This window comes from Morus notabilis, unplaced genomic scaffold (assembly GCF_000414095.1).
Source record: "Morus notabilis unplaced genomic scaffold, ASM41409v2 Scaffold183, whole genome shotgun sequence".
In the NCBI taxonomy this organism is placed as follows: Eukaryota; Viridiplantae; Streptophyta; class Magnoliopsida; order Rosales; family Moraceae; genus Morus; species Morus notabilis.
In genome coordinates, this window is record NW_010366371.1 from 169,568 (window position 1) to 195,601 (window position 26,034).

The window sequence follows — 26,034 nt, forward strand, 5'->3', positions numbered from 1 at the left end:
TTAAAAATACTTAAACAATATCACATTTAATTATTTTTATTACAGTGAAAAAATATCACATCTCAACTTAAATTAAATATTTGAATTCGCGAAGTGAATTAGACATTTGTGTTTTCTTCCTGATTTGGCAAGGTTATCCAAAATTTTTTATCCAGCAAAGTTGATGCTAAATTAAAGATTGTTCTTTTTCTTTTTTATTTTCTTGCACCCAAAATTTCAGGAGAAACAGAGCAAAAAATCTTGACTGGATATATATTCTGTACGGTAGTTTTTGCCAACTTACTTGTTAATAACTGCGGGCGACGTGCAAGTTCGTGCCTCTTCAATTTATATAAAATTAGTTCCCTTAAAAAGAAAAAAAAATAGTATTAATATTGGCAGTTGCTTCATTTCAACACCATGAAAATTCTACTGTAAAATATGTAAAACTACCCTACTGTTTTGGTTGTTTTTTGAATAATGCATCAGATTTTCTGAAATCTGTATATCCTTTTCAAAAATATGCATTGCCCACAAGGGTATCTTATTATCGAAAACTCCTGTTGCCTATTAGTCCTCTTAAAAACGAATTCTCTTATGAGAATTTTCACGGTAGAATTTGTCCTTTTTAATTACTACAGAGTACTGTTGTTTTAACTATTGAATTAAGTTTTTAATTTTGACGTCATTATATTAGTCATATGTCGCATGCTACAATTTTTTAAGGGATGTATTACTCTTTTAACTTACATATGTGAATTCTTTTTGTCTAAAATTTGCATAATACATGTTAGGGACAATAGCTCAACAAAATATTTATCGTCTCATGAAGAAGATTTACTGTGCTTGTTTAGTTGGAAGGTTTAAACTACCCTAATTTTGGTTCAAACATTATTTTCTCTCGTAAAAAATTGAATTTAAAAAGTTCTACTAAGTGTTTTCTCTCACAAAATTTGAATTATGCTTCAAATGAACCATTAGTTTGAACGCACCTGTCATTAATAGGCCCGAAAGATGTGTTCCATGATATACAACTCCAAATCTCTCATTATCCATAACTGTTATGATTTTGATTCAATGCTATTTTACCCTGAACATTACGTCAATATGTACGGAAACGGTATGTATATAAGTTGGCTCCTTCCATGAGGTGAGAGGATTAAGAGGGATGAGTACAATTCGCATGATTTTTTTTTTAAGGTCAACAAAATTTAGTTAGCTAGCTGTATTGGGATAGTTACAGGTATTTTTGTAACAATAACTCCACGTTGGAGATTTTACGAGTTCAAATTTAAATAACAAACTTGAAAAAATATGCCTTTTTCCAAACCTTCAACTCCAAAAATTCTTAGACAAAAGAAACATGAAAAGTGTAAATATAACATCACAAAACCGTAGTGTAACTCTCTTAAGAGTCCCATATGGGGCCAAACGCTGCAATTCCAGCAGCCGTGCATGCATTAACCACGTCCCTGCTGCCTTGAGGATTGCTCGTCACGATCACCACTTCTGCTCCCCACGCTCTCGCAGCTTCCACGCTCATCTGCGACACATTAGGCCTTCCCAACAGGGCCGTGTCATGAACTATAACCTTGTCTTTGGGATATCCACAGTCCACTTACCATCTCTTTTATCTCCTTCCCAAAGTTCTGTTCAATTCCTTTACCAACCCAAAGTAGACATACCTTCGCCGAACTCCGCTGTAACAGAAACGAGAGGAACACGCAGATTCCTGACCCGGTAGCCACCAACAAAACTCTCTTGTGCATGTTCACTAGATAAGGCAATCCTGAGAAATGCACTTGCCGAAACCCACAAATGGCTCGGCGGGTTCGTAACCAGCGATTTAGTGAAGTCCCCCACGGCTCCTGCCAACATCATGTGCTCTTCCTTCCCGTCGGAGATGAATCCAAACGCGTGCCATTCGGAGAACGGGGACGGGCTAATTCTGTCAAGTATTCCAGCCTTCACTCCTCCTTTGAACTTGATAATCAAGGCATGGCCCGAAGGAGCAGAGACTTTAACCGGCGCGCGTCTAACTGTTAGCCATGGGATGATAATTAGCATGGTAATGGCAATTGTGAACCAGAATTCTTTTTGTTTTGCAAGCCTTGATTTGAGATCCCTGGTGTAAGTGTTGGAGTTTGAGAAGTATGATCTTGTGAGATTGATAGAGGCCCAGAGGAGTCCTGGCGCCATCCAACCGGCAAACCGGTGAGTCCTTTCGAAGATGTTGTGGTGGAGATGGCGGACGAGTGGGAATGCGGCAAAAGAAGAGAGGCAAAGAAGGCCGAGAATGACCGAGGCCAGGGCTATAATTGCAGAGGAAGTGTTATCCTTGTCTTTAAGAGCCAGAACCAAGGCGTAAATTAACCACGCAATAGAAGAAACGCCGCAACCGCCGCCAAGACTCTGGAGAAGAGATGTTGTAGCAGTCTTGACAAAAAGAGGAATCCATGACCAGCCTAAGAGGTTGACGGCGAGCCAGAAGACAACCCGCAAAAAGGCCTCGCTTCGACATAGCGTCAAAGCGAAAATGTTTGCGATGGAGAACAGGGCTGCTCTGTTCCTGGCCTAAGGGAACTGGCCTGTGGCTGCTAGAACCAAACACGTAATGTTCCGAGCGAAGCAAACCACAAACAGTCGCTTGTAGACCGTGAACAGCCCTTGATCGAGCAGTATGATAGCGAGCCTGGACTCTGTGTTTTTCATGCAGAAGCGTGGATGAGTTTTATAGGCACGTAGAGTTGACTGTGTATTTAACCATCTTGTTTGATTCGGTCAGAGACTCGGAATAGGATATTTTATATACATTTGGATAAGTCAATCTATTTCTTGTCGTTTTGCTTATAGCTTAGAGTTGGCAAATAACTGCAGTAACACAACCATGGAATTAAAAGCTTATTTAATTTTTCTCAGTGTGTTGATTGCATGTTATGCTCACAACTTGGGTATAATATATATATATATGTGTGTGTGTGTGTATATTTTGCTCAAGACACAACTTGGGTATATAAATCTTGGATATACATACGGAAAAAACCGCGTTGTATATAGTGCTTTCTTGTTATTTTGGACATGTTTGGTATATGGATTCAAATCAGAAATTTTGATTATGACTTTTGAAATTTAAATTTTTTATAAGAAAAAACAGAACCGAAATCATAAATTTGCACTGTAGCAAAACCCATATACCAAACATCACTTAATAATCCGTCTTATTTGCATTGCTTCATTTATCCCCAATTGTTTTATTAGTTGTATAAAATAATCTTCTTGCTAATGTTATGCTACTAATTTCTTATTCATGTCAATGATATCTAAACTAAGAGGTGCTGTAACTAGCTTGGTTGATACATTTTTAACTTAAAAGGAACTAGTTTATTGATGATAATTTCCATGTCTCTGAACCGTTCGTGTAGTTATTATATATAATGATATATATATATATATAAATATATATGATACGTGAGAACAATTAATATCGAAACATTTTAGTAAGCGTCCTATCTCTCACTAAACTTTTCCCTCAGCTATTATTAATAAAGAAGAAAAAGATTACACGAAAAAATCTGAAATAAATGAAAATTTCAACCACTCGACTACATGAAAGAAAAACATTAGAACAGAAAAGAAATAATCCTAAAGGATCTACCCCAACTCGATCTAGAAAAATAAAATGAAAAAAAAAATAAAAATATATATATATATATATGAAAAGAAAGGAAAAGTAGTGCATGATCTAGGAAAACAATGAATCCATCAAAACTAAAAATTTGCACTGTAGCAAAACTCACATACTAAAACGGTAAAAAGAAGCGCACACTACAAGAAATTTGACTTTTAACAACTATTTTTTCAGTCATAGGAAGTCCAAATTTAGTCGCATAAAACCTTCCGTAACTAAAAAAATATAGTCGCTACTTGGTCGCTAAAAGTCGGTCATAGAAAGTTTTTTGCGACTAAAATTTTATAGTCACTAAATATTCATGCATTCAACGACTAAAATTTTAGTTGCAAAAATCTTTTAGTTGGTCGCAAGAAAATTTTACGAACACCAAAAATTTGTGTTCCAAAGAGACCAAATTATTTTTTGTGACTATGTGAAACCTGATTGGCAACTAATTATTAGTTGTTGTTAAATCAATTATTAGACATATAATGACTAACCTTTTAGTCGCTAAAAGTTGTCTCATTTTGATTATTCATTTGGGAAATTTCTCCAGTTGCATCTTCAAGTGCTGGTATCATATCGTCACTATCAGAACCTTCATTATCGTCTCTCATGTTTGAAACACCCTCTTCTTGATTGTTAGATTTTAGATTGACGTCAGCCTCTCCATGATATATCCAGTTCGTATAATGTCTAGAGAAACCGTAAAACCATAGATGTCGTTCAATTGTTGTTATATCATGAAAGAAGAAGTTTACACATTCGATGCAGGGGCAGCGAGTCTTATTGTCGTCGTTCAAGTGATTGCGAGCAATTGCAATGAAGTTCTTGACGCCATCAGTATATTCTTGTGATAACTTATTATTGTTCCACATCCATTTCTTGTCCATGATTGAAAGCGTTAACTGCTTATAACAAATTCAACCATAAGAAGTTAAGTCTAACGCCATCAGTCCATGAGAGCAATTATAATGAACATAATAACTCCTAGCGGGACATCATAAATTTAATAACGTTGAAAATTAATATTTATATCATTGAGACGTTGAATTATAATTCAATTTACATAAACACTTTCTGGCTAAAACTTTTAGAGCATAAAATTAACATATAATAATAGTATAGGCATGAATTTTTATAAATTAAAATACTCACTTTTAACGTTTAAAACGGATTTTACAAAACGTGTCTTAAAATTTGTCAGCACGTGTGAAACACTGAGCAGTTACCGATAAAAATCCATAACAATAAAAATATATGTATAAAAATTCCGTAAAAATTAGCAGATAGTTGCAACATATAAATACAAGAAATACCCAAAAATCACAGTGAAATAAAATTATATCAACCCTCAACACTTTCTGAAACTCAGAGATCACATGATTCACAAATTTTAGAGACCTCAAATCAAAATTCATTATTAAATAATAAGTAATTCATAAAACCCTAAAATTTTAAAACAATACTAAAATCATGGAATTAAATATTCTTAGAATTCAAATTCATTAGAAACTCATTCATGTCATATCATGAGAATTATATGTCAAGCCAAACCCTAGAATTCTTCTCTAGTACAATCTAAAAAAAAAAAAATTCACATATCATGAAAATTCTCTATCAATAAAACATAAAATTCATATCTTGAATTCCTTTTGAATTCCCTAAACAAACATGATAGCTAGCAAAATAAAATTCTTAAAAAGAATTCTTCTAAAGCGGCATTAAAGAGAGGAGAGTGAGAGACAGAATACCAACTTCAAAATTGGAGAGCGTTAGAGTCTTTCTTAGAAATTATTTAAGCGTTAGTGATAGGGCAAAATCAAGTATAAAGAGAAGGGAGAGAGAGAGAGTAGAATGAGACTTATGCCAATACTTTTGGCATATATACAGATATGAGATCAAAACCTAATACTTAAGGCATATATATAGATATGAGATTTCCTACGTCAAAACCTAATAGGAAATCTCTTTTTTTTCCCCTTCCTCTCTCTCTCTTTATAATATATATATATATATATATAAATTAATAAGACTCGTCAACCTATGGTTGCCAAATTTGTGGTGACTTCGGCAACAGCCGAAGTCACCTTATAGTATGTATATAATGTTGATATATATATATATATAATCGTAATTAAATTTAGAATTAATAATTATTCAAAAGGTTCCAACTAATTCCTACTTATCCAAAAAAATTTATTCTTTTATTCCTCTTTTTTTCTTTTTCTTTTTTTTTTTTTGTATCTCAGCCTCTTCCTTAAAACTATAATAATTTGTTTTACTAAAAAAAATATTATAATAATAATTCCTTGCCGCAAAATCAGCGGAAACCCATGAAAATCTCCTCTTTTCGTTATATTACCCACATCACAATCAATTACTTACTTCTTTACTGCTAATTTACTAATTTGACTTCAAAAAATAAATATTTACAAATGTGGACGGATGTGGACGGATGTGGGTCAACATTAGGGTGACTTAAAAATATAAATATATATAAATGAATATATATATATATATATAAATATATAGATATGAGTCAGTTATAGAGGTTAGTTATGACTTGGGGGATAATGAGCTGGGTTATTTCGCTGTATTTTTTGGTGAGTGGGCTTGTTAAGTGGTCGGGTTAATATGAACCTATCCTTGCTAACAAAAAAAAAAGAACGAAAGAAAAAAAATAAAACGTTAGATAATAATTGTAAATGGTGTTAGCTAGAGAGCGTGTAAAGAAGATGATAAAGTGTCAGGTAATAACTGTGTGTGTGTTAAACTTTTAATCTTAATATTATTTTAGGAGTGCTATCTATAAAAGACTCATTTTGTGAGATGATCATTCTTTGATATCCTCTTTGTTTCTTGTTTTAAAAATATAACTATTTAAGGGTTGCATAGAGAATAAGAAACCGCTTAGAAAGAGATTAAGTTTTAATAATTTAATTATATCCTATTTATTAACATTAAAGCCTTTGGATTATTTATATTATATAATTAGAGCAACATTTTTACTTTATTTTTTTAAGCTTATATATATGGGTATTTATCTTAGTTGGTTAATTGTTTAATTGATTATATAAAAAAACTATATTTCGTTAAAAAAACGATCTTAGTTGTTTATTAATTTTGATACCAAAATAAAATTTTTTACTTATTTGTTTCTGAGACTAAATCTTAGTCACTAAAAGATAGATTTAATGACTAAAAGTGCTTCAATCACTGAAATTGTAAGATTTTATGTTGTTCAATGACTAATAGTTTAGTCGCAAAATACATTTTAAACCTTTAGTGACCAACTTTTGGTCGCTAAATATTATTTTCAATGACTAGGTTATTTTAGTCACAAAAATTTGGTCTTCCCTCCATTTTTAATATTTGGCGCCATAGGTTTTTGCAACTAAAAACGCATTTAGTCACTAAATGTATCTTTCGGCGACTAAATAATTGGTTACTGATGATTTTAGTTCCGAAAATAATATAGCTCTTGACTAAATAATTCCACGACTAAAGTTTAGTCAGTGAAAAATATATTTGGCGACTAACTAGTTTTAGTCACTGAAAGTGTAATTTCTTGTAGCGCAGTTTGATTCCAATTAACCAAAGGAATGAGGAAATTAATTTGGAGCCGAAGACTACGTACCAGTGCATCCAATCTCTCGAGAAGGCAGAAGAAGAAAACTTATCCCCAACACCATTGGCTTCTCAGAAATTTTATGTGATATAACAATCAAATGAATCAGAGAAATATGGAGAGCCCGAAGCCATCTATATTGAAGGTGCCAAGGAACAACAGATGAATATGTCTTGAAGGAGTACTACTTGCCCACGTAGAGAATCGCATTCTATAATTTAGAGATATCGCCAGTTCAATGATCTTAGGCTTTTTCAATAGCCAGCTGATAATAATATCCCAAGACCTAGCAGCTTTCCCTTGATATAAAGTACACATAATGTCATACATTAATTAAGGGAAGAGATTTTAATTTCTTGCTGAACTTTATTAATGTATAATGTCACTGTGGTTCAAAATAATAACGATATAACGACAATAATAGCAATAACAACTAAAACAACAACAACAACAATATTAAAAATATTGTTCATTTCCATGGACATATAAGCCCACGCACAATTTTGGCACCACTTGGTGCGTTTATCATAGTCTGAATGCCATAATAAACTCCACTTAACCTTTGGGAGAGAAAAGACCAATAGGTCCCTTATAAATTACATTCCATGCTTAGGACACCTTGGGAAGCTTCCTCCAGTACTAAACATTATTATGTGGTGGCCTATCGGTAATAGTCTATCGTAGTGGGTCTGTGATTAAAGATTCGAGTGTTAGATGATCATCTTTAAAGCTTTTAAATGTAAAGATTTCTACCTATTTATTTAATACATATTTTAGTTCGTCTGAGACCATGCCCCTACGTATTCTTACCATTAACACATTAATGCGACGTTTGGTTCATGGATTAGAATCATGTGATTAGAATTATTTTTAATTTACGTGTATTTTTTATGAGAGAAAATACTGTAGCGAACCATGAACCATAATTCAAATTATAATTTAAATCCTCCAACCAAACGTACCCTAAATGTGTTTAGGGTAATGCGCTTCTCATCGCTGGTACGTAATGCCCAAGTATATATAGGATCTTCAGCAAATATTCCAATTAACGTCTGAGGAACTCCTTTGTTAACACTCAAAAAGAATAGGTCAACTTTGGTCGCCCCTTACTTGGACTTTTCTCATAGCCGAAAAAAAATAATGTAGTACTGATCAAGACATGCATCATTTGTAGTCCAATTAATCGTAAAAGCAAGTTGAAAATGATAATAACAATTAGTAAATTCCTAGTGCAAAACCACGTCATTAACGAATTTCATGACATTCAAATTAAGTTGACTTTTTATGCTAGGTCGTTCAGTTAGCTTCTTTAGCGCACCCATCGTACTAACCTGCTAGCTGTATTCTCGCAAGTACAGTTGCGTCCTATACATCATTGTTCATAATGCTATGCATTAACTTGCTCAAATATCCGCTACGTAGATACAAACAAGCGATATAAACAGAGATATAATGATGTATTATTACACTAATCACGTACGATGGTATACTAATGATGTTATTACATGATTAGATATGTCACAAATAATTAGCGGTTCACTAATGATGTAAAAAAAACTGCACGACACAAGTAACGCTAGTCTGACTCTACGACCTATATATATATATATATATATATATATATATTGTTGGGCACATCCACGCATACTGTACCGAAATAAGATTCCCCAGTATGAAGTGCGAAAGGTTCCAAATAACTAGTTTAATTAGAAATCAACTGTTTAAAAATTCTGGAACTCCTAGTTGCTTTGCAATGCCAAAGAACTGATTTGGATACTGTATATAATAATTATTATTAACATATACTTTTGTATGTTGTTAGGCAGTTAATTGAGAAATCTGGTTTAGTTTCTACTTATGTACTACCCAAAATAAACAAAATTATCAAATTCTTTATTGCAACGTCTAATTGTTTTTTTATTTTATTGCTTTTGCATGCAAGTAGATGGACAACATCGAAAAGATTCATCCACCTTCCGCAGTCATGCCCCCATTTAGGAAAGAGAATCAAGAGCAAACTTTTCAACAAACTTTTTTTTTAATCAATGAGAAGAGAGCAAACTAATATCAAATAAGTTTTTTTATGCATTCCAATTATCACCTCGAGCAAACTTTTCAACAAACTTTTTTTTTTTAATAAATGAAAAGATCAGAGCAACTAACATCAAATAAGTTTTTTGTAATTCCGATTATCACCTTTTCACCCGTAATAGAACGCGTATTCCACATCAAGCTCCCACTTCAGATATATAAAATTATACGAAAAAGGTTAAAAACCTATATTAGTTACAACTCAAAATAGAGATTAAGAAAATAAAACCTCAATTAATTCAATAAAACTAGCTACAGTAGGAAAAAGGGAAAAAATACAAGGCAAAAGGACAAATTAGATGCATGGAACAAGATTATTATAGAGGGTTTGATTGAGAACTCGTAGTTAAGAGGTGTCCACGTGGTATGTCCTTACTTACTTTGATATTAATTGTCTTCTCTCATCATTTATATACAATTATGAAAGTGGCAAAAGTATTTTAAACTTTGATCCTTATCTTCTCTCATCATTTACTTTTGCTTACTTTTTTTTTCTTTAGCTTTATTTTCTTTCTTTCTTTCTTTTTTATTTTATTTTTTGCTTCCTGATCATTTTTCTTTTCTTTTTTTCTTCTTGAAATCTTATATTATTTTTTTAATCTAAATAATATATTTTTTTTCTTTTCAACTTGTGGTGGGGATTTAAACTCGTCATCATCCACGTGATTGTTGAATTGGAGGCGCGAGCACTAATTATTTTTTGTTACTACCATATACGTGGCAATTATGTGGTCAATTTTTAGTTATAATTACTAGTAGATTCTTACAACCGGGGTCATCAATAGAGGGTTATCTTACAAACTTTGAATATTAAAAAGAAATCATATATATAGTCGATGTTCAGAAAATAAGAAAATGTAGTTGATGTACTTAATTTTGTGTATGCGACAGCCGAACTGATTTTGGATTATTCAAATTTTAAAACAGACTTAAGATTTACATATATAAAAAATATGGCTAGCTAAGAAGTATCAGCTAATTAAGAATATATATATATTGGTATTTGCCGTCCCTTTTATATAAACTTATTAGTTATTTCTTTCGTTTATTCGTTGATTCAACTCGATCACGACTAGTTAACTACTCATTCTTTAATCACCCAATGCCTTTGCCAGTTCCTATTTGCTTCTATCATCCTTTATAATTCCCTCTTTATTTTTAACTTTCTACGTGTTCTTTAATGTTACATTTGGTATGAGGATTCAAATCAAGGTGGTTCTAGTTTTAAAATTAGAACCATAATTTATGATTTAAACTTTGGGTCGAAACCATTGTTTTAGAACCGGAATCATTACCAGAAGTTTGAACCATTCAAAATCAAGGGGGGAGGTGGTTTCATTTTTTTTGGTGGTTCTGGTTTAAAACATCACATCAGCATTCAAACCTTGAATCAGAATCATCAAAACGAAACACTGATTTTCAAGAACCATTTTTTACTTTTTACAATCAAACAAAGATTTAAACTATAATCATGGTTCCGGTTCTAAAATCCTCATACCAACGCAACCTAAAGGATCTAGAACCATAGTGTCTATAATTATCACAACTAATATTCTTTTACACAACAATTAGTCTGCAGTAAATTAGACAAAGTTCAAGTACATTAGACAACCGAATTTATTCTTGACATGGTTAGCAATTATTGCTAACTTATTACTAATTGATGGGAGATTATTTAATTAATCTCTTCCTCACTATCCTTCAACTCCCAAGTGCCATCATCATTTTGAATCATTGACTTGTTCTTTTCGGTCCACCACTCTGCAACTACACGATATTCATCATCCAAATAATCACCATATTTGTTCAAGAATACTTTATCGCGAGCAATGGCCTTTAAATCAAATTCCTTATCAGGTCCTTGGTACCCCGCAACTGTGTGCAAGTGAACCTCCAAAGAATGCAAAGTCAACAAAGCCTTCTTCAAATATGGCGATTCGAGAGAGTCAACGACCAATTCTTGTCCTACGTCAGAATACAAATAATAACCAGGTGGATACTTGGGGACAATGTCCAGGTAATTATTGATGCGCAGGACATGAAGATTGGAACCGATCAGCCCCGTGAATACCTTCGAAAACCCTTCATCTCCGATCCGAGGACAGGCAATGCAAAAGGCTGTGACGGGAATGGCCTTGTCTGGCTTATCTGGGAGCTTGTTAAATCCATTGAAAACAATGTCTGTTGCATTCAGTGTTACTATTGCAGCTCCCATGCTGTGGCCAACAAAAGTTATGCTCAAATCCTCGTCCTTGTATGCAGCCACTTGTTTTTTGATCTCATTTATAATCTGTGATGTGTTTTAGATTGAAAAATGATATTAGTCCTCATGTAAAACTAGCTGGGATCCTACTGTCATAAAAGATTTGTGCAATATATATGTTTTGTTCCTGAGGATTATTGTCCTGACCTTCACTAATTTTTAACCAATCACACGCTTACATATCAAATTTTAGATAAATAGATTATTAGATAAATGGTGTGAAAATTGGATACTTAAGAACTTGTGTTTAAACAATCTTTAAATGTCAACCTTTTTAAAATCATGTGCTGTAATATTTATTAAGATTTTTATATTCTTTAGATTAAGATAAAAATGTGCGCAACTTATATTTATTTTTCCTTAAAAAGAACATGTTTGTCGTACCTGATCTCTGGCACTAATGGAAGTGAGAGGGGAGTCAGGATTTGTCCCAGTGTACAAGGAATACCAACCATTGTGTACTTTGGGATCATTGGCCGTTCCAAGTATCTTGGACGCTGAAACTGAGGCGAAATCTAAATCCTTAATCCATTCAGGGTCTAACATGGTACCTCTCCAGCTAACCAGAATGTCCCTCCTCCCTAATGCCGCCTTGCCGTCGTCTGTGGCCACAGCAACATAGGCCATCAAGTTCGACTGCTTGATAACCTTCCATGTAGCAGTCAAGCTCGGCGGCTTGAGCTCTAACGCCGCATAAATGAAGTTGGTGACCTCGTATTTGTATGGATTCCCTTTCTCTAACCCCACCTTGGAGAAGAAATCCCTCTTCGCGTAACGGGATCGCCCGTAGTTCTTCGATTTCTCCTCCGCGATGAAGGCGTCGCCGAGAGCTTCGTTCCTTTCGCCGTAGTGAATTATGTAACGGCGGAAATCATTGTCCAGAGGATGGTCTAATAGGCCCTTCCAGTCATTCTCACCACTAAAAACCTTCCATTTTTCTGCTATGCTACCCATTTTAGTATATTGATATTCCTCAATAGCCAAAATATTGTTTATATTGCGATTGAAAACTTCTTTCTTCGGACGCTTTTTTATAGAGTGCTCATCATCAACAACGTCAACCCCTGGTCATTAACAATGCTTTTATTGCAACATAAAATTTAATTTATTGGGGTCTCACAACTTGTGTCCACAATGTGGACCTGTCATAATTAACGATTTTTATTTTTTTTTTCCGATTGTGAGTAGTAGTCAAATATGTCGTATCTACAGATAATAATAAAGATTCGTTGTCAAATCCAATCATATGTTTCATTCTTACCTAAATATCATAAAGTAATACACTTCTTTCCCAAATTTCGTTATCGAAATAATTAGTACAAAATAGTTCTTTTCCCATTTTCAAACCAGATGATCACTATGAGTGTGTACTAGCTAGCATAAAAGAAATATCTAATTGATAATAATTAGCTTCTAAAATATTGTACATAATCATGTCCGCTATGATATTCTAAAACTAGTTTATACGGCTATAATAACTATGTGGAAAATTAAGTTAATAAAAGTTTTAGGGTCAGTTTAGTTCACTGATTCGAGTTTTTAATTTGAGTTGAGATGTGATTTTATGTGAGAGCTTTTTACTGTAATAAAAAAATTAGATATGACTGTTTCTAAGAGCTTTTTACTGTAACAAAAACTCAAATTAGTGAAATGAACGAGGCCTTAAAGAATAGAGACACTTTACCAGACTGGAAATTAAATTTATTTTTTTTATTTTTGTTGATGTAACAAATATTTTAATTGAGTTAGCCTCTCTTAGCGGCAGCAATATAATTCTTTTTATTTTAATTGATATGACATGATGTTATTGGAATAAAAAGAATCTTATATTTTTTAGTATGAAAAATAATTTAAAAAAATAAATAAATACTTTTGCTACTTGATTTTTGTGATTAGGTATATATTTTCTATTATATTTCAAACCTTTTTTTTTTGTCGGCTAGAAGTTTGGATCTCAAACCATTAGAACTTTGAAAGATCCCGCACCCGCCTCTTGATTAATCTAATATGCTCGTAAATGCAAGTTTAGAGGGGAAAAAAAAAACTCTTTTGAAGATTTTAAAACCTATATCATAATTTCAGTAAGACGTTATATATGTCATTTAATATTTGGGAAATTTTATTGACACGCTAAGATTTTATTAAGGCACCTCAAAAAATTTAAAATTTAAAATTATTTTATTTGTAATATTAAAAGCTCACATAATTCCGTAAATACCCTTATATACACACTATACCTTATCTTTTCTTTCAAATGAAAATAAATAAAAAAATCTGATTCTCCAGAGAAAAGAAGAAGAAGAAGAAGAAGCAGCAGCAGCAGCCAGAGATACTCACTGAAAATAGTTTTGATTCTCAAGTCCTTTTTTTAAGTTTTTCCTTTTAAAAACTCGACTGTTAGATCGTATTTCCTCAAGCGTTTTTTTCCTTTTTTCAGTCATTTTTTCCTTCTAAATTTTATATAAATTGCTGGATGAAAAAAGTTAATATTTATTGAAAAACGTTTTTTTTTCCTTTTTTTCACTTGAAATATTTGAACAATATTTATTGTCCAATTTTTACTTGTAGTTTACACATGGAAGAGTTGAGGAAATCAGGATCTCACACACAAACACAATTGCAAAAATTACAAGTCTCCCAATTTGCAGGATGGTTTAGCAACCATGTAAGTATATTATCATATGAAATGCATATATACTTATACCATGTAAATAAGAGATAACATGGCTAGCCATTCTACTCCTGCACACATGATGTCAACTCTACAGGTAATTATAATTCATTGTATATAACTTTTATACTCTGTTTTATAGTCATAACTTGCTAATCATATATATATATATATATATATATATATATATTCCAATTATTATAGCAACAAGACGTGCGCGAGGAGAAACTAGTTGCATGATAAAATTGTTAGTTCGTCTGGAAAAATGGTTCCAGACTTTTGTCCTGGTACATATAAAGGGATTGGAAGTTGGTAAAATGCGGACTGCCGAGTTGGGATGGATTTCACATCACATGACCCCACTTTAATACAAGGTTTAGAGAGATATTCCAAAACCAAAAAAAATGGCAATGGTTGCTAGACTTAAGGTAACTTACTAGAACCATGAAATTCGTCCTCACATATATTCTTTCGAAGTTAAATATTCCAATTTTGCTAATTGTTGTTGCAGGATAAGTTTAAAATGGAATGAGCGTAACAAGGTAAAAGGAGCATGCATATTAGATTCCATTGACCGTCAGCTAAACAAACAGTGGAAAGGTTGGAGGTGTCGGATGCATAAATATTTCATAGAAAAAGGAGGAGAAACTGATCCAGAGGAAGCCAAAAAATACAGGCACAAACAGGTCCTATTGCAGGCAGATTGGGATTGGTTATGTGATTATTGATCAACTGAAGAGTACAAGGTAATTTATGTAAATAATCAGTGATTTATTATGTAAATAATATATAGGTTACTTAACAATTTCTCTTGAACTTCGTAGAGAAAATCAGTAACCAACACTAAGAATCGTGCAAATAAGAAGGAACCAAGTATTCAGGAAACTAAATCCTTTGCATCTCACTTGTTTGACAAGGTATTTCATATTATCATGTTGGTTTCCATGTGGGTACTTCAGATCAATCCAGAAAAGACTGTCCTTCATATTTGCCAACCACATAACTTTTTCTCAATAGTACTTGCTTCTAATTATATTAATGAATTCTTGTTGATAACACACTATCAGAAGCTCTGACATTATATATATGTGTACATATATATATATATATATTTGCACCGAAAAGCAAAGAAGCTTGATAATTCTAGTGGACTAATTGAGCTCTATCATGATATGTACCATCACAAGACTAAGGGTTGGACTGGGACAAAACCAGAGGAGAACTATGTGTGCAAGTTATTTGTGTCCTTCTATTTCTTTATACTTTATGATTCATTAGCTTTGTTTTCCTTTTTACGTATTCATTTTCAAATGGCAGTACAAGATGATAGAATTGCAAGCACAGATTGGCCAAACAAATGATGCAGCAGAGGGAAATACTTCTACGCAGGTCACACAAATGAGCGAGAAAGATATAATGAACAATGTCCGCGGCACTCGATCGGGATATACGTATGGGGAGCGGGCCAAGTACCTAGAGGGGGTCCGAGAAGGAGTAGAACAGAGAATGGTTTTTTCTCTAATGAAACTGAGGAACAAATGCTTGAGACCATCCGGAACCAGCAATTGGAGATCGATAATCTTAAGAACTTTAGATGCACGTCGACAAATGGAGATTGATAAGTCTTAAGAACTTCGTGAAGTGTATGTTCCCACAGTATCAACCTCCTTTTGGTGACACAATTCCTTCAGAGTAGTGTGTTTGCTATTGTTTACCCTTATTTCAGAACTTTTAAACTTCTAAGACTTTGTATAAATATCTGTCTTTTTGGATGGTTTGTTAGCAGACTAATATCATGTTGACATTTTGGATATTACTTCTATTATTGACATTTTAGATCATGTTGACAGTTTGGCTTTGTTGACGTTTTACATATATTTACATTATATATATTTTTAAAAAAAAGAAAGAAAAATATAGTGACCAATCCTTACAATAAATAGTTGCTCAAAAGAATGAAATAGGTCGTACGACAGAACACATATAGCAATGACTTTTGTATGTATAGCGACCATTTATTGTCGTTGCTGTACCCACGATCCACGACGACATTTCAACTTTTGTCAAAAACATATAGAGACGACAAATAGCAACGAGCTTGTCTAATATTCTACAGCTACCATTCTAAAACGACGAGTGCAGTCGTGGCAAAAAATCGTCACTAAAGATATATGGTAACGACTTTTTCGTTTAGCGACGACTTAAAGCTGATTTCTTGTTGTGTCTCGCCATTTTGGACTATTTGCTTGTCAAATAATACAAATTCTTGTAAAATCATATAATACAAGTTCTCTGGTGGGTGATAACCTATTTGGCATGTGCCAATTAACCTTGATGCTAGTTAACTTTCTCACCATCTATATAATATAATATATTGATATATTAATATTATATATTAACCCTATCACTGTACAATTAATTTGATTCCTGAAAATATTGCGTACCATACACCTCTTTTATGTAGTATTTTTTTTCGGCTCCAGCTAGAAAACCACTCGGATGTTATACTACCACGATTAGTGAAGTAAGATAAATTGAATTTGATCTAACTCAACGTCCTTCAACACCTACCTTCATTAGAGTTTTTCAAGTACGATGTTTAGATGCATGCACAATATATTAAGGGCGCGTTTACCAAACCGTAAAGAAATTTAATGAAAAAAGTAATAGGATTGTAAAAAAAAAGTAAAATAATAGATTAAGAGTCATTTATTCTTTTTTTAAGTGTTTACTTGACTATGATGTAATGAGAAACAAACTCATTTTCTTTCTTATGTTTACTAAAATTAGAAATAACAATGTTATGAATGTAATTACTAGAATGTTTTTTTACACAATTAACTAACCATTGACTATATAATAACTCATTAAGAGTAGATAAGTAAATTTAGCATTTATTTCCTTTGACAAGAAATCAATAGGGTAGCATAAAGATTGACATTCTCTTTCCTCATTTCCGATATTAATGTGGTGCCCATTAAATCTTTATTATTAATTTTGTAAGTAAACACATCTAATAATAGTTAAGAGAATCACTCTTCAGTTTCTCTTTTCCTTTGATCATGTAAAGTAAACATGCCCAAAGTATATTTAGCACATTATTAATACTATTATTAGATTTCAACCCGCTGATCTATCTAGCCAGCAAATCAAACCCAAACCAAATTCTACAACAGACAAGTTCAGAGCAGTAAAGTCAACCGGGATAGTAATTAAGCATATATATATATATATATATATATAACAAAATCAATTATCCTCCTCATGATCGATCAGCTTCCAAGAACCATCTTCCAGTTGAACCATTCCCTTGTTCTTCTCACACCGCCAAGACTCCGGCACAAGATACTCGTCCTTCAAACCATCCATGGTTTTGTTCACCAAAGCGATGTCCCGGTGAACTTCCAACTTGAACCCGCCTTTCGATCCCTGTGTCCCCGCAAGTCCATGCAGATAACCCTCCAAGTTGTGCCAACTCGAAATGTTTCCAGGGCTCTTGAGGTAACTGGATTTGCTGGTGTCGATTTTCAACTCTTCTCCGACGTCCGAGTACTCTATGATCGGATAGTTTGGGACGATATCTAGGGCATTACGCACGCGTAGAGCTCGGAGATCTTTGTACGAAGAGAAGAGGTTGCGGAAATCGGAGTCTCCAACTCTAGGGCTGGCGAATATGATGGCCGTGACTGGACAAGGTTTGTGTGGATGGTGTTTGGGCTTGTTGTATCGGTTGCTGACTATGTCGACTGCGTTCAGGGTTGCGATTGCCGCTCCCAAGCTGTGGCCTGTGATTGTTATGCTGATTTCCTCATCTTTATATTGTTCAACTAGTCTCTCGATCTCGCTTAGGACCTGCAGTAAATCCCATGACCAAAAATAATTACTGAAAAGTTGATGGACTATAAACTTATTAGACCTTAAAAACGTGACTTTCCAATACAATATAGCTTGTTTGTAACTAGACATAATTGGTCGGAAATTATGTTTTGGCTGATCACAAAGGGAGAAAAAAAAAAAAAAAAAAAAAAAAAAGCAATCCAAACTTTGTGCAAAGATACCTGACACGCTACGTTTTGTCGTGTGGCCAACAGAATTTTTTGTATACAACTTTATGCAACTAATATTCTCTTATCAAATATATACGTCTGAATATCTTTTTTAATTAGTAAATTGCCTATGTAGCAATCATTTTTACTTTTACAGTGCAGTGAATAACTCTAACTTATAATAACTTGCAACATGCGCTAGTAACCCTGATGTTTTATTGTTCTCGATCTCTTACCAATTATTAAAAAAATAAAATAAAATAACTCGCTTGCAACAGATTTAAACTACTTTAAGGACATGAATAGACTGTGGTTAACTCCAAGAACATGATTTCAGGAAGAAGAAAAAAAAAACGGCAAGAACATGCATGAAACAATAAGTTCATGAAGTTGGCCTTCACTTCTTGCGAAACCTCTGTGAAAATCACCAAAAGCAATCTCTATGGAGAAGCATGCGCGTTATTGTCTCAAGCCCATCTTCAATTAATTTGTTCAAAATCATGAATATTAAAATATCATAATCGTGTTGGATTCTTTGGATAATGATTATGGTCTTCAGAGGAAGAAATCAAGTAGTCATGAAGTGGGAGATGGCAAATTAAAAAGGGTAGAAAACGACCCTTTATTCCTTTTGCCTATACAGGAACTAATCAAATTTCTAGCTATCACGTACAAGTCACATTCTTTACCTGCTTTTTTGTCTCACTTGTATACTCCTTTTATATGTTTTGTCTCTATGGATGTTTCATTGAAAATGATTTAATTAAGGAAAAAAACTGTACTCCAAATCTAATTACTGTTCAGAGAGTAATATTTATTTACAATTAACAGACATATATATATATATATATGTATGTATATTACAGAAACTATTACCTGTTGTCTTGCACTGGTTTTATTGAAACGAGAACGCTGATCCTCCGATGTATAGATGGAGTACCACCCTTGATGCACCTTGGGATCACCAGCCTTATCACCAAGAATCTTGGAAGCCGAAACCAATCTGAACTCAAAATCATTGATCCATTCCAACGTCCGTACAGTTCCTCTCCAAGCAATGACAATGTCTCTCCTTCCCAACTCAGCCTTCCCTTCGTCCGTCGCCACCGCGACATACCCCATCCAATTCGATTCCTTGCTCCAAGCCTCTCTCGATAAAGACTTGACGATAAACGCGTCCGGGACATCCACTTGCGAAGTCGCGTACAAGAACTTGGTCACCGAGTACTTGAAAGGGTTTCCATTCTCTAGGCTAACCTTGGCAAACAAGTCCTTCCTCCCGTAGCGGCTGCTTCCCGCGTATTTCGACGCCTTCTCGCCGTTGAAGGCGTCGTATGTCGCCTGCGCCATTTCTCCGTTGTGGATTATGTACCTCCGGAGATCGATGTTGAGAGGATCCAACAGGCCTTCCCAATTCTTTTCCCCGCTCAGGTACTTCCATTTCTCGGCTATGCTGCCCATATTCCTCTTCTTCTTCTTCACGCCAAAGCACTTTGTGAGGATGAGTTCTATGAAACCCTTTATATACACCGCTTGCAAACTTTTGGAATGCATAATTTCGGTATAAATAATTAACGTAACTGTATTTGGACCTATCTATTAGTATTACCTTCTTTCTTGGAAATATTGATTCACAGCAAACATTCTTTTTTGGAATGCTAGTTGAGACGTCTATAAAGTGGTTTTAGATTTTGTTTCTTTTCTTCTTCTTTTTTTTTTTCCTTTTAAAAAATTGTTTCGCAAAAGTTAATAGACGAATGCAAGTAATTAAATATTCTCTTAACTTCACCAGGCTAAGAACGCCCAACTTATTTGGAACTCTTTACGGCTTCAACTTAATTTATATTGTTTTGGTCAGCTTTTTATATTTAGCTCATTTAGTAGAAAAAGATAATGTAAACGAAAAAGTTCATTATCTTGACCCAGTAATTAAATTAGTTAATTAATTAATTATTAAGTTGATGACAGCACAGTTAGATTAAAATATAGGGACATGTATATTACATGATCCATTTTGTTGGACTTAGAGTCGTATTCCTACACATAAACCATTAGCACTCGGTATTAAACACTAATATTATAATCAATTATTTGCTAGCCATGTGCTCAAAGAAAATACAAAACGGGGTCACTAAATAACTTCTCTAAGCGGTTCTCTCCACACCTTGTGCCTGCGAAATTTAACCAGCTTGCGATGCCAATCCTAATCAAAGCATGAAATAGCAATTTGGTATATAATATGAAGTTTGAAGCTTAATTCGTCCATTTCAATGCTTTCAAGCAACGAACTTTTGTATTGCTTTCAAGTTTCTAAAATTTGACGCAACGTGTGCTTTTTCAAGGGCTTATTTGTTGTAGTGCAGCTATAATATATATATATATATATATATATATATCCTAACATTGTCGGCAGGCTCAGTACACACCTTCAGCTAATTCTGACATCATAACTATTACGTTTGCTATTCTTGGCTTCGAAGGTATGATTTCTTCTTTTTTTTAGTGGAACATGACAATTTTAAGGCAAATGTTTGGAAATTGGAATCTCGTGTTTGTCTTCAAAATTAACAAATTAAACTAGTTGGTTTCTCCAAACTAAACAAGGTTGAGCTGGGAGTTCTCATATCCTAATTCAAAGGCTTATTTTGTGACTGATCATAATAGATTTTCATATAAAGTATCCTCTTAAAACCGCATGTACTTTAAACATTATATTACTGATTTATTAGAACTGTGACAATATCATTTTTGTTTTCCTACCAACCAATTCTCCTGTAAAATTTGGAGATAAATTTTATTGTTTACTCTGCATTCTTGCTATCTACGCTGTTCCTTTTTCTCTGTAGGTTTATGATCTGGAATAACTTTTTTTTCCCCTTTCAGGGGATACGATTACGGACCGCAGCATATGTATGTTTGTTCTTGCGGTTAAAGCTTTGCTTTTTATATCTCAAAAAGAAACTTTGATTTTTCTATATTGTTTTTCATAATTTTTGTATCGTCAAAGTTTTTTTTACTTATTTTTCACAATCAAGCGTGATGGAATCAAGACTTAAAGAAAAATATGTGACAATTAATTTAGTGACAATATACGTACAGCTTTGAGTTTTTCATTTTGGGAAATACGATTACTAACCGCACCATACATATCTTTGTCAATTTTTTTTCCTTGCAAATAAACCTTTGCTTTCTATATCTAAAAAGATAAATTTTAAAAAAAAAAAAAAAAACTACTATTTTTTAAAGGAAATTTATCATCAAGCTTTTTTTTTTCTTTTGTATTTTATTATAAAGTGTATCAAAGACTCAAAAGAGAAGCACAACAATTTATCTAAAAAAAACATGAAAATTTATTTAGACACACAGTTTACGTGCAGTATTAATTTCCCCTTTCGAGAAATACGATTACGAACCACAAATGTCTTCGCTACAGATCAGTTCTATATCTCAGAATATTATATATATGAGAGGGTACATGAGATATATCCTTTGCTGTATATCAAAAAAAGGGAAAAGAACATAATATTATTCCTTGCTGATATTCTCAAATTTCTGATGTTTGGGAATCAAATATAAATGTTATTTTGAGCGTAACTTCAAAGGAGCTAGACAACACTGATTACACACTCAAATTTAGCGGTTTACATGTAAAATCCAAGACACATTTTATGTTTAGGTTTGGTCACAATAATTCGATGGATACATGCTGACTCAATCTGATCTTTTTAAGCATATCGATTATCTACGTCTTTAGTAGATGCCAACCTAATTGGGATGCGCTAACAATCTCTGATATCAGCTTTCGCAGTTTATTCAAAAAATATATATATATCTACATCTAGCACATAAGCTCTACATTTACGCAATTGTAGAATGCAATTCCATTTCCTTTTTTAAGACTGAGTTCCTTGAAGTTTTGTCCTATCAGATAGCTAGTAATAAGATGACATGGTTTCGTATATAGACCTAGCTAGTGGTCGTTACTCATATACGCGATGAATGTAACGTACTCGAAAAGAAAAGATTGTTTTATTACTAAAAACCTCATAATATTCCAACTTGCTATTCTTTTCCTGAACACATTTAAGTAGTTATTAATTAAGTAATACCTGCAAAGGTAAAAATTAGTACATCAAATTAATAAGAGTTGTCGGGGGATTTGTAAGATGGTGAAGGAGGGAGTATCTGTTAAAGTATAAAAACTATTGTTGGCCCACCTCCTAATAGCTTAAGCTTTTGGGATGGATTGGTAAACTAACATGGTATCAGAGCGGGAGGTCCTGAGTTCAAACCCCCGTAATTGCACTCTTTATCCCCATTTAAAATTGTCATCATGTGTTGGATCTTTAATATATCTCGGGTTTTAAATATTCACGTGTTGGGCTTTTCAATTAATTTACCCACACGATTGCCCATTGTCCAGCCCACACGTGAGGGGGAGTGTTAAAGTATAAAAACTATTGTTGGCCCACCTCCTAATAGCTTAAGCTTTTGGGATGAATTGGTAAACTAACAATATCAGCCTAATCGAGATGCCGACCATTTGAATTATGCCATTATTTCTTTCGTTTGTTAATAATCATTTTGTTGGTATATAATTAACCAACATTCATGTCCATTTTACTTATTAACCCAATAATTCTACATCTGTTATAATCCAACATTACAGTATATATATGTGCCCCTCACTACTATAGGAAAAGTGGATGATTAGTTGTTAGATCTACCAAACCACTAGCTAGCTAGCACAATTTTTGCTTCAAGTGCAAGTACTTTTCTGGCCGCAAATTAAAGAAGAGACTACTTGGGCCAAGTTTAAGTAGTATTTTGCACGGCCCACATGGGCCACGTAGGTTTCTACATGAAGATAGTGTGTTCTTAACAGCAAATACAAACGTGTGAGTTCATCTCAAACGCCCACAGCCCCACACTCACTTTGTCGATCGTGGGTTTGTAGATCTATTAGACGTGACCTGTTTAGTTCGCTGATTTGAGTTTTTAATTCGAGTTAAAATGTGAGAACTTTTTATTATAGTAGAAAAGTTATATATAAGAGCTTTTTACTTAGCAAAATTCTAATTCTATGTACACATAGATTTAATGTACCAAAAGCCTAGCCTAGGTCTCTCCTTTTTCTCTTTGTTTCTTTTTTTTTTTTTCTTTTTAAGACTCTCATGTCCCAAAGAATTGTGGAGGGTGAATTAGAGAATACTACTTTTTCATGTGTTTAAACAGAAATTTAAACTCTTATTAGAGGAAAAACTAATAAAAAAAAATAAAGGTTTGGACTAAAGTTCAAATCTATGAACCAATTACGCCACCTTAGAGAGTTAGTATTCCCATATACTATTCCTATATGAAAGGATTTGAAACTGATTTGCACACAAACAATAATTAGCCTCCATAAGAGGTAGTAGGCCTAATTAACATAATTTATATATGGAGGTTCTAATCTATTAAAGGTATTTTTCTGGCACGATACTGTGATCAATTAAAAAACGACTTTTATTATGGTTGAAAACTAAAAATAAAAATAAAAATAAGTAAATAAATAAATAAGCACTTCTATTTTTTTCCTTGAAAACATACCACTTTCATCATTTGTTAAAAAAACAAAAAAACAAACAAACCTAAACTCTTGTTTTCAAAAGTTGAACAATGATTTACTATAATTCTGTATTTGTGGGGGGAACGCTCTTTTATTTTTTTTATTTTTTGCTCTTTCAAATTCCTTGATATTTACTAAAATTATACCAGTGGTTTACTTTGAAACTGTTCGATTATTGAAAGTAGACTGGTGGTTTATTATAATTCTTTGATCTGATCAGTGGTAATATGGGCGTACGGCGTACCATATGAGAGATATTTATCAAAGATAAGAATAGAAAGTGAACCTCTCAAAAGAACCCCATTGTCGGCTTGTTCAACAAGGGCCAAGGAGACAAGTAATCTCGAGACGTTTGGTTCATGAATTAGAATCATGAGATTAGAACTTATTTTTTATTTACGTGTATTTTTTATGAGAGAAAATATTGTAGCGAACCATAAACCATGATTCAAATCAGGGTATGAATCCCCTTACCAAACGTCACCGAGTGCAGTGCATAAGTCTATTTTACTCTTTATTTTTAGTTAATATCTTTTTAGTCTATATTAGTTAAAAGAATACTAATCAATATAAATTAAAGATAAAAATCAAGACTCGTGAAGTTTTAAGAATAAGTTTATGGTCTATTTGGTTTGCGAGTTCAAGTCAGTTATTTTGATTCTAAATTAAAATTTTGTAAGAGCACCATTAGAGGGAACTTTTTTTATTTAAATTTTTTATGAGAGAAAAGTATTGTAGTAAAATCAGAATCATGATTTCAAACGCGTGAAACAAACAGGCACTTAGTAATTCTCTCTTAGAAAAATATAGTAAATAGCATATTTTTTATAACTAAATTAGGTAAATAGCATATTTCAAAAATATTTTAAGTAAATAATAATTTATTGTATAAATATTTTATTTATGATTAGTAAAAAGATTTTTTTCTAAGTAAATTTTCTTTTTATGGTTGGAAATGTAAATAAATTTTTTTTACTGCATAAATTATTTTGTATTAGTCGTAAATATTGATATTGTAAATTGTTAATTACTGCAGATAATTTTAAAATCTAATGTTTATTTAATTTAATTTTAAAAATCTGCTATTTAGCAATTTCCGTTCGCTCTTTCAAACAAACATTATTGGGCCTCACTTTACGAGAGGCTAAAGCAAATCACGGGCTCCTGTAACAAAGCTACGTTAGGAAGCAATATGCATGCGCTTGGAGCCTAGGAATACGAATGAGCCCACTAAAATGTTCATGAAAATGCTTTGAAGACAAAAATTCTTTTAGAGTACGAATTTTCTCGCATATATATATATATATATATATATATTGTCTCTCTTGCTTTGAATATTTGTTATATGAGGAATGGAGAAAAAAAACTCGTTAAGAGTCTAAATTTTTATGCTTTATTTTTTATTAATATATTTCTTAGTTAAATAATTATATTAGTTAAAAAATATTAATTAAAATTAAATATAAAAATCTAAATTCATACACTTTTATTTTTTTATATATATTATTATATCACTTAAAAAAACAAAAACAAATTAAGACTGCTACTAATTTTACAAATTTCAGACTCCAGAGTAACATAAATGTAACAAACTTTAAACTAGCTAGTTCATAATTAAGTTGCTTCCAAAATAATAATAATTAACAAGAGAAGTCACTGTTAGTTATGACCTTACAACTCGAATCTCGATTGGTATTGTTTTAAGTCAATATAAAGCAAATTTCACTATCCATCACATGCTGGCCGTAAAGCTGAAGAAGAGAGAAAATTCCAGGTATAAAGGTATGGTATTAATCGGAGTTTGTTCTTTATGGTTAGAAGAGTGTATACTGACTTCGTTGATTTCACTGATTTAAGTTTTTAATTTTAAATTTTTACAGTAAAAAATTTTTAAAAAATGTCATATTTAACTTTTTTTATTATAATAAAAAACTCTTTAAAAATATCACATCTCAACTCGAATTCACAAAATAAACGAGACCTATATATATACCGTTTAGTTTATTAACTTAAATTAAAATGTGATTTTATATTAAAAAAAATTATTATAATAAAAAAATTAAATATAATTATAT

General features: G+C 32.8%; 3 protein-coding genes across 3 annotated transcripts; all 3 read right to left on the reverse strand.

Moving 5' to 3' along the window:
• Nucleotides 1-1,387: 1,387 nt before the first annotated feature.
• On the reverse strand, nucleotides 1,388-2,691 carry LOC21389597 (adenylate-forming reductase 03009). Its single transcript, XM_024173496.1, is given in 4 exon segments — nucleotides 1,388-1,596; nucleotides 1,661-1,787; nucleotides 1,789-2,167; nucleotides 2,252-2,691. Coding segments are annotated over 4 exon segments (1,155 nt in total).
• An 8,355-nt stretch (nucleotides 2,692-11,046) lies between these two features.
• On the reverse strand, nucleotides 11,047-12,588 carry LOC21389598 (phospholipase A1-IIgamma). The gene is made up of 2 exons (XM_010110133.1): nucleotides 12,019-12,588; nucleotides 11,047-11,661 (listed from the first exon to the last, which is right to left on the reverse strand). The coding sequence occupies exons 1-2, from the start codon at nucleotides 12,586-12,588 to the stop codon at nucleotides 11,047-11,049; spliced, it is 1,185 nt and encodes a 394-aa protein (XP_010108435.1).
• Nucleotides 12,589-17,511: 4,923 nt separating this feature from the next.
• On the reverse strand, nucleotides 17,512-19,905 carry LOC21389599 (phospholipase A1-IIgamma). Its single transcript, XM_010110134.2, has 2 exons — nucleotides 19,228-19,905; nucleotides 17,512-18,157 (listed from the first exon to the last, which is right to left on the reverse strand). Exons 1-2 carry the CDS (start codon nucleotides 19,903-19,905, stop codon nucleotides 17,555-17,557), a joined length of 1,281 nt encoding a protein of 426 aa, XP_010108436.1. The 3' UTR covers nucleotides 17,512-17,554.
• Nucleotides 19,906-26,034: the final 6,129 nt, after the last annotated feature.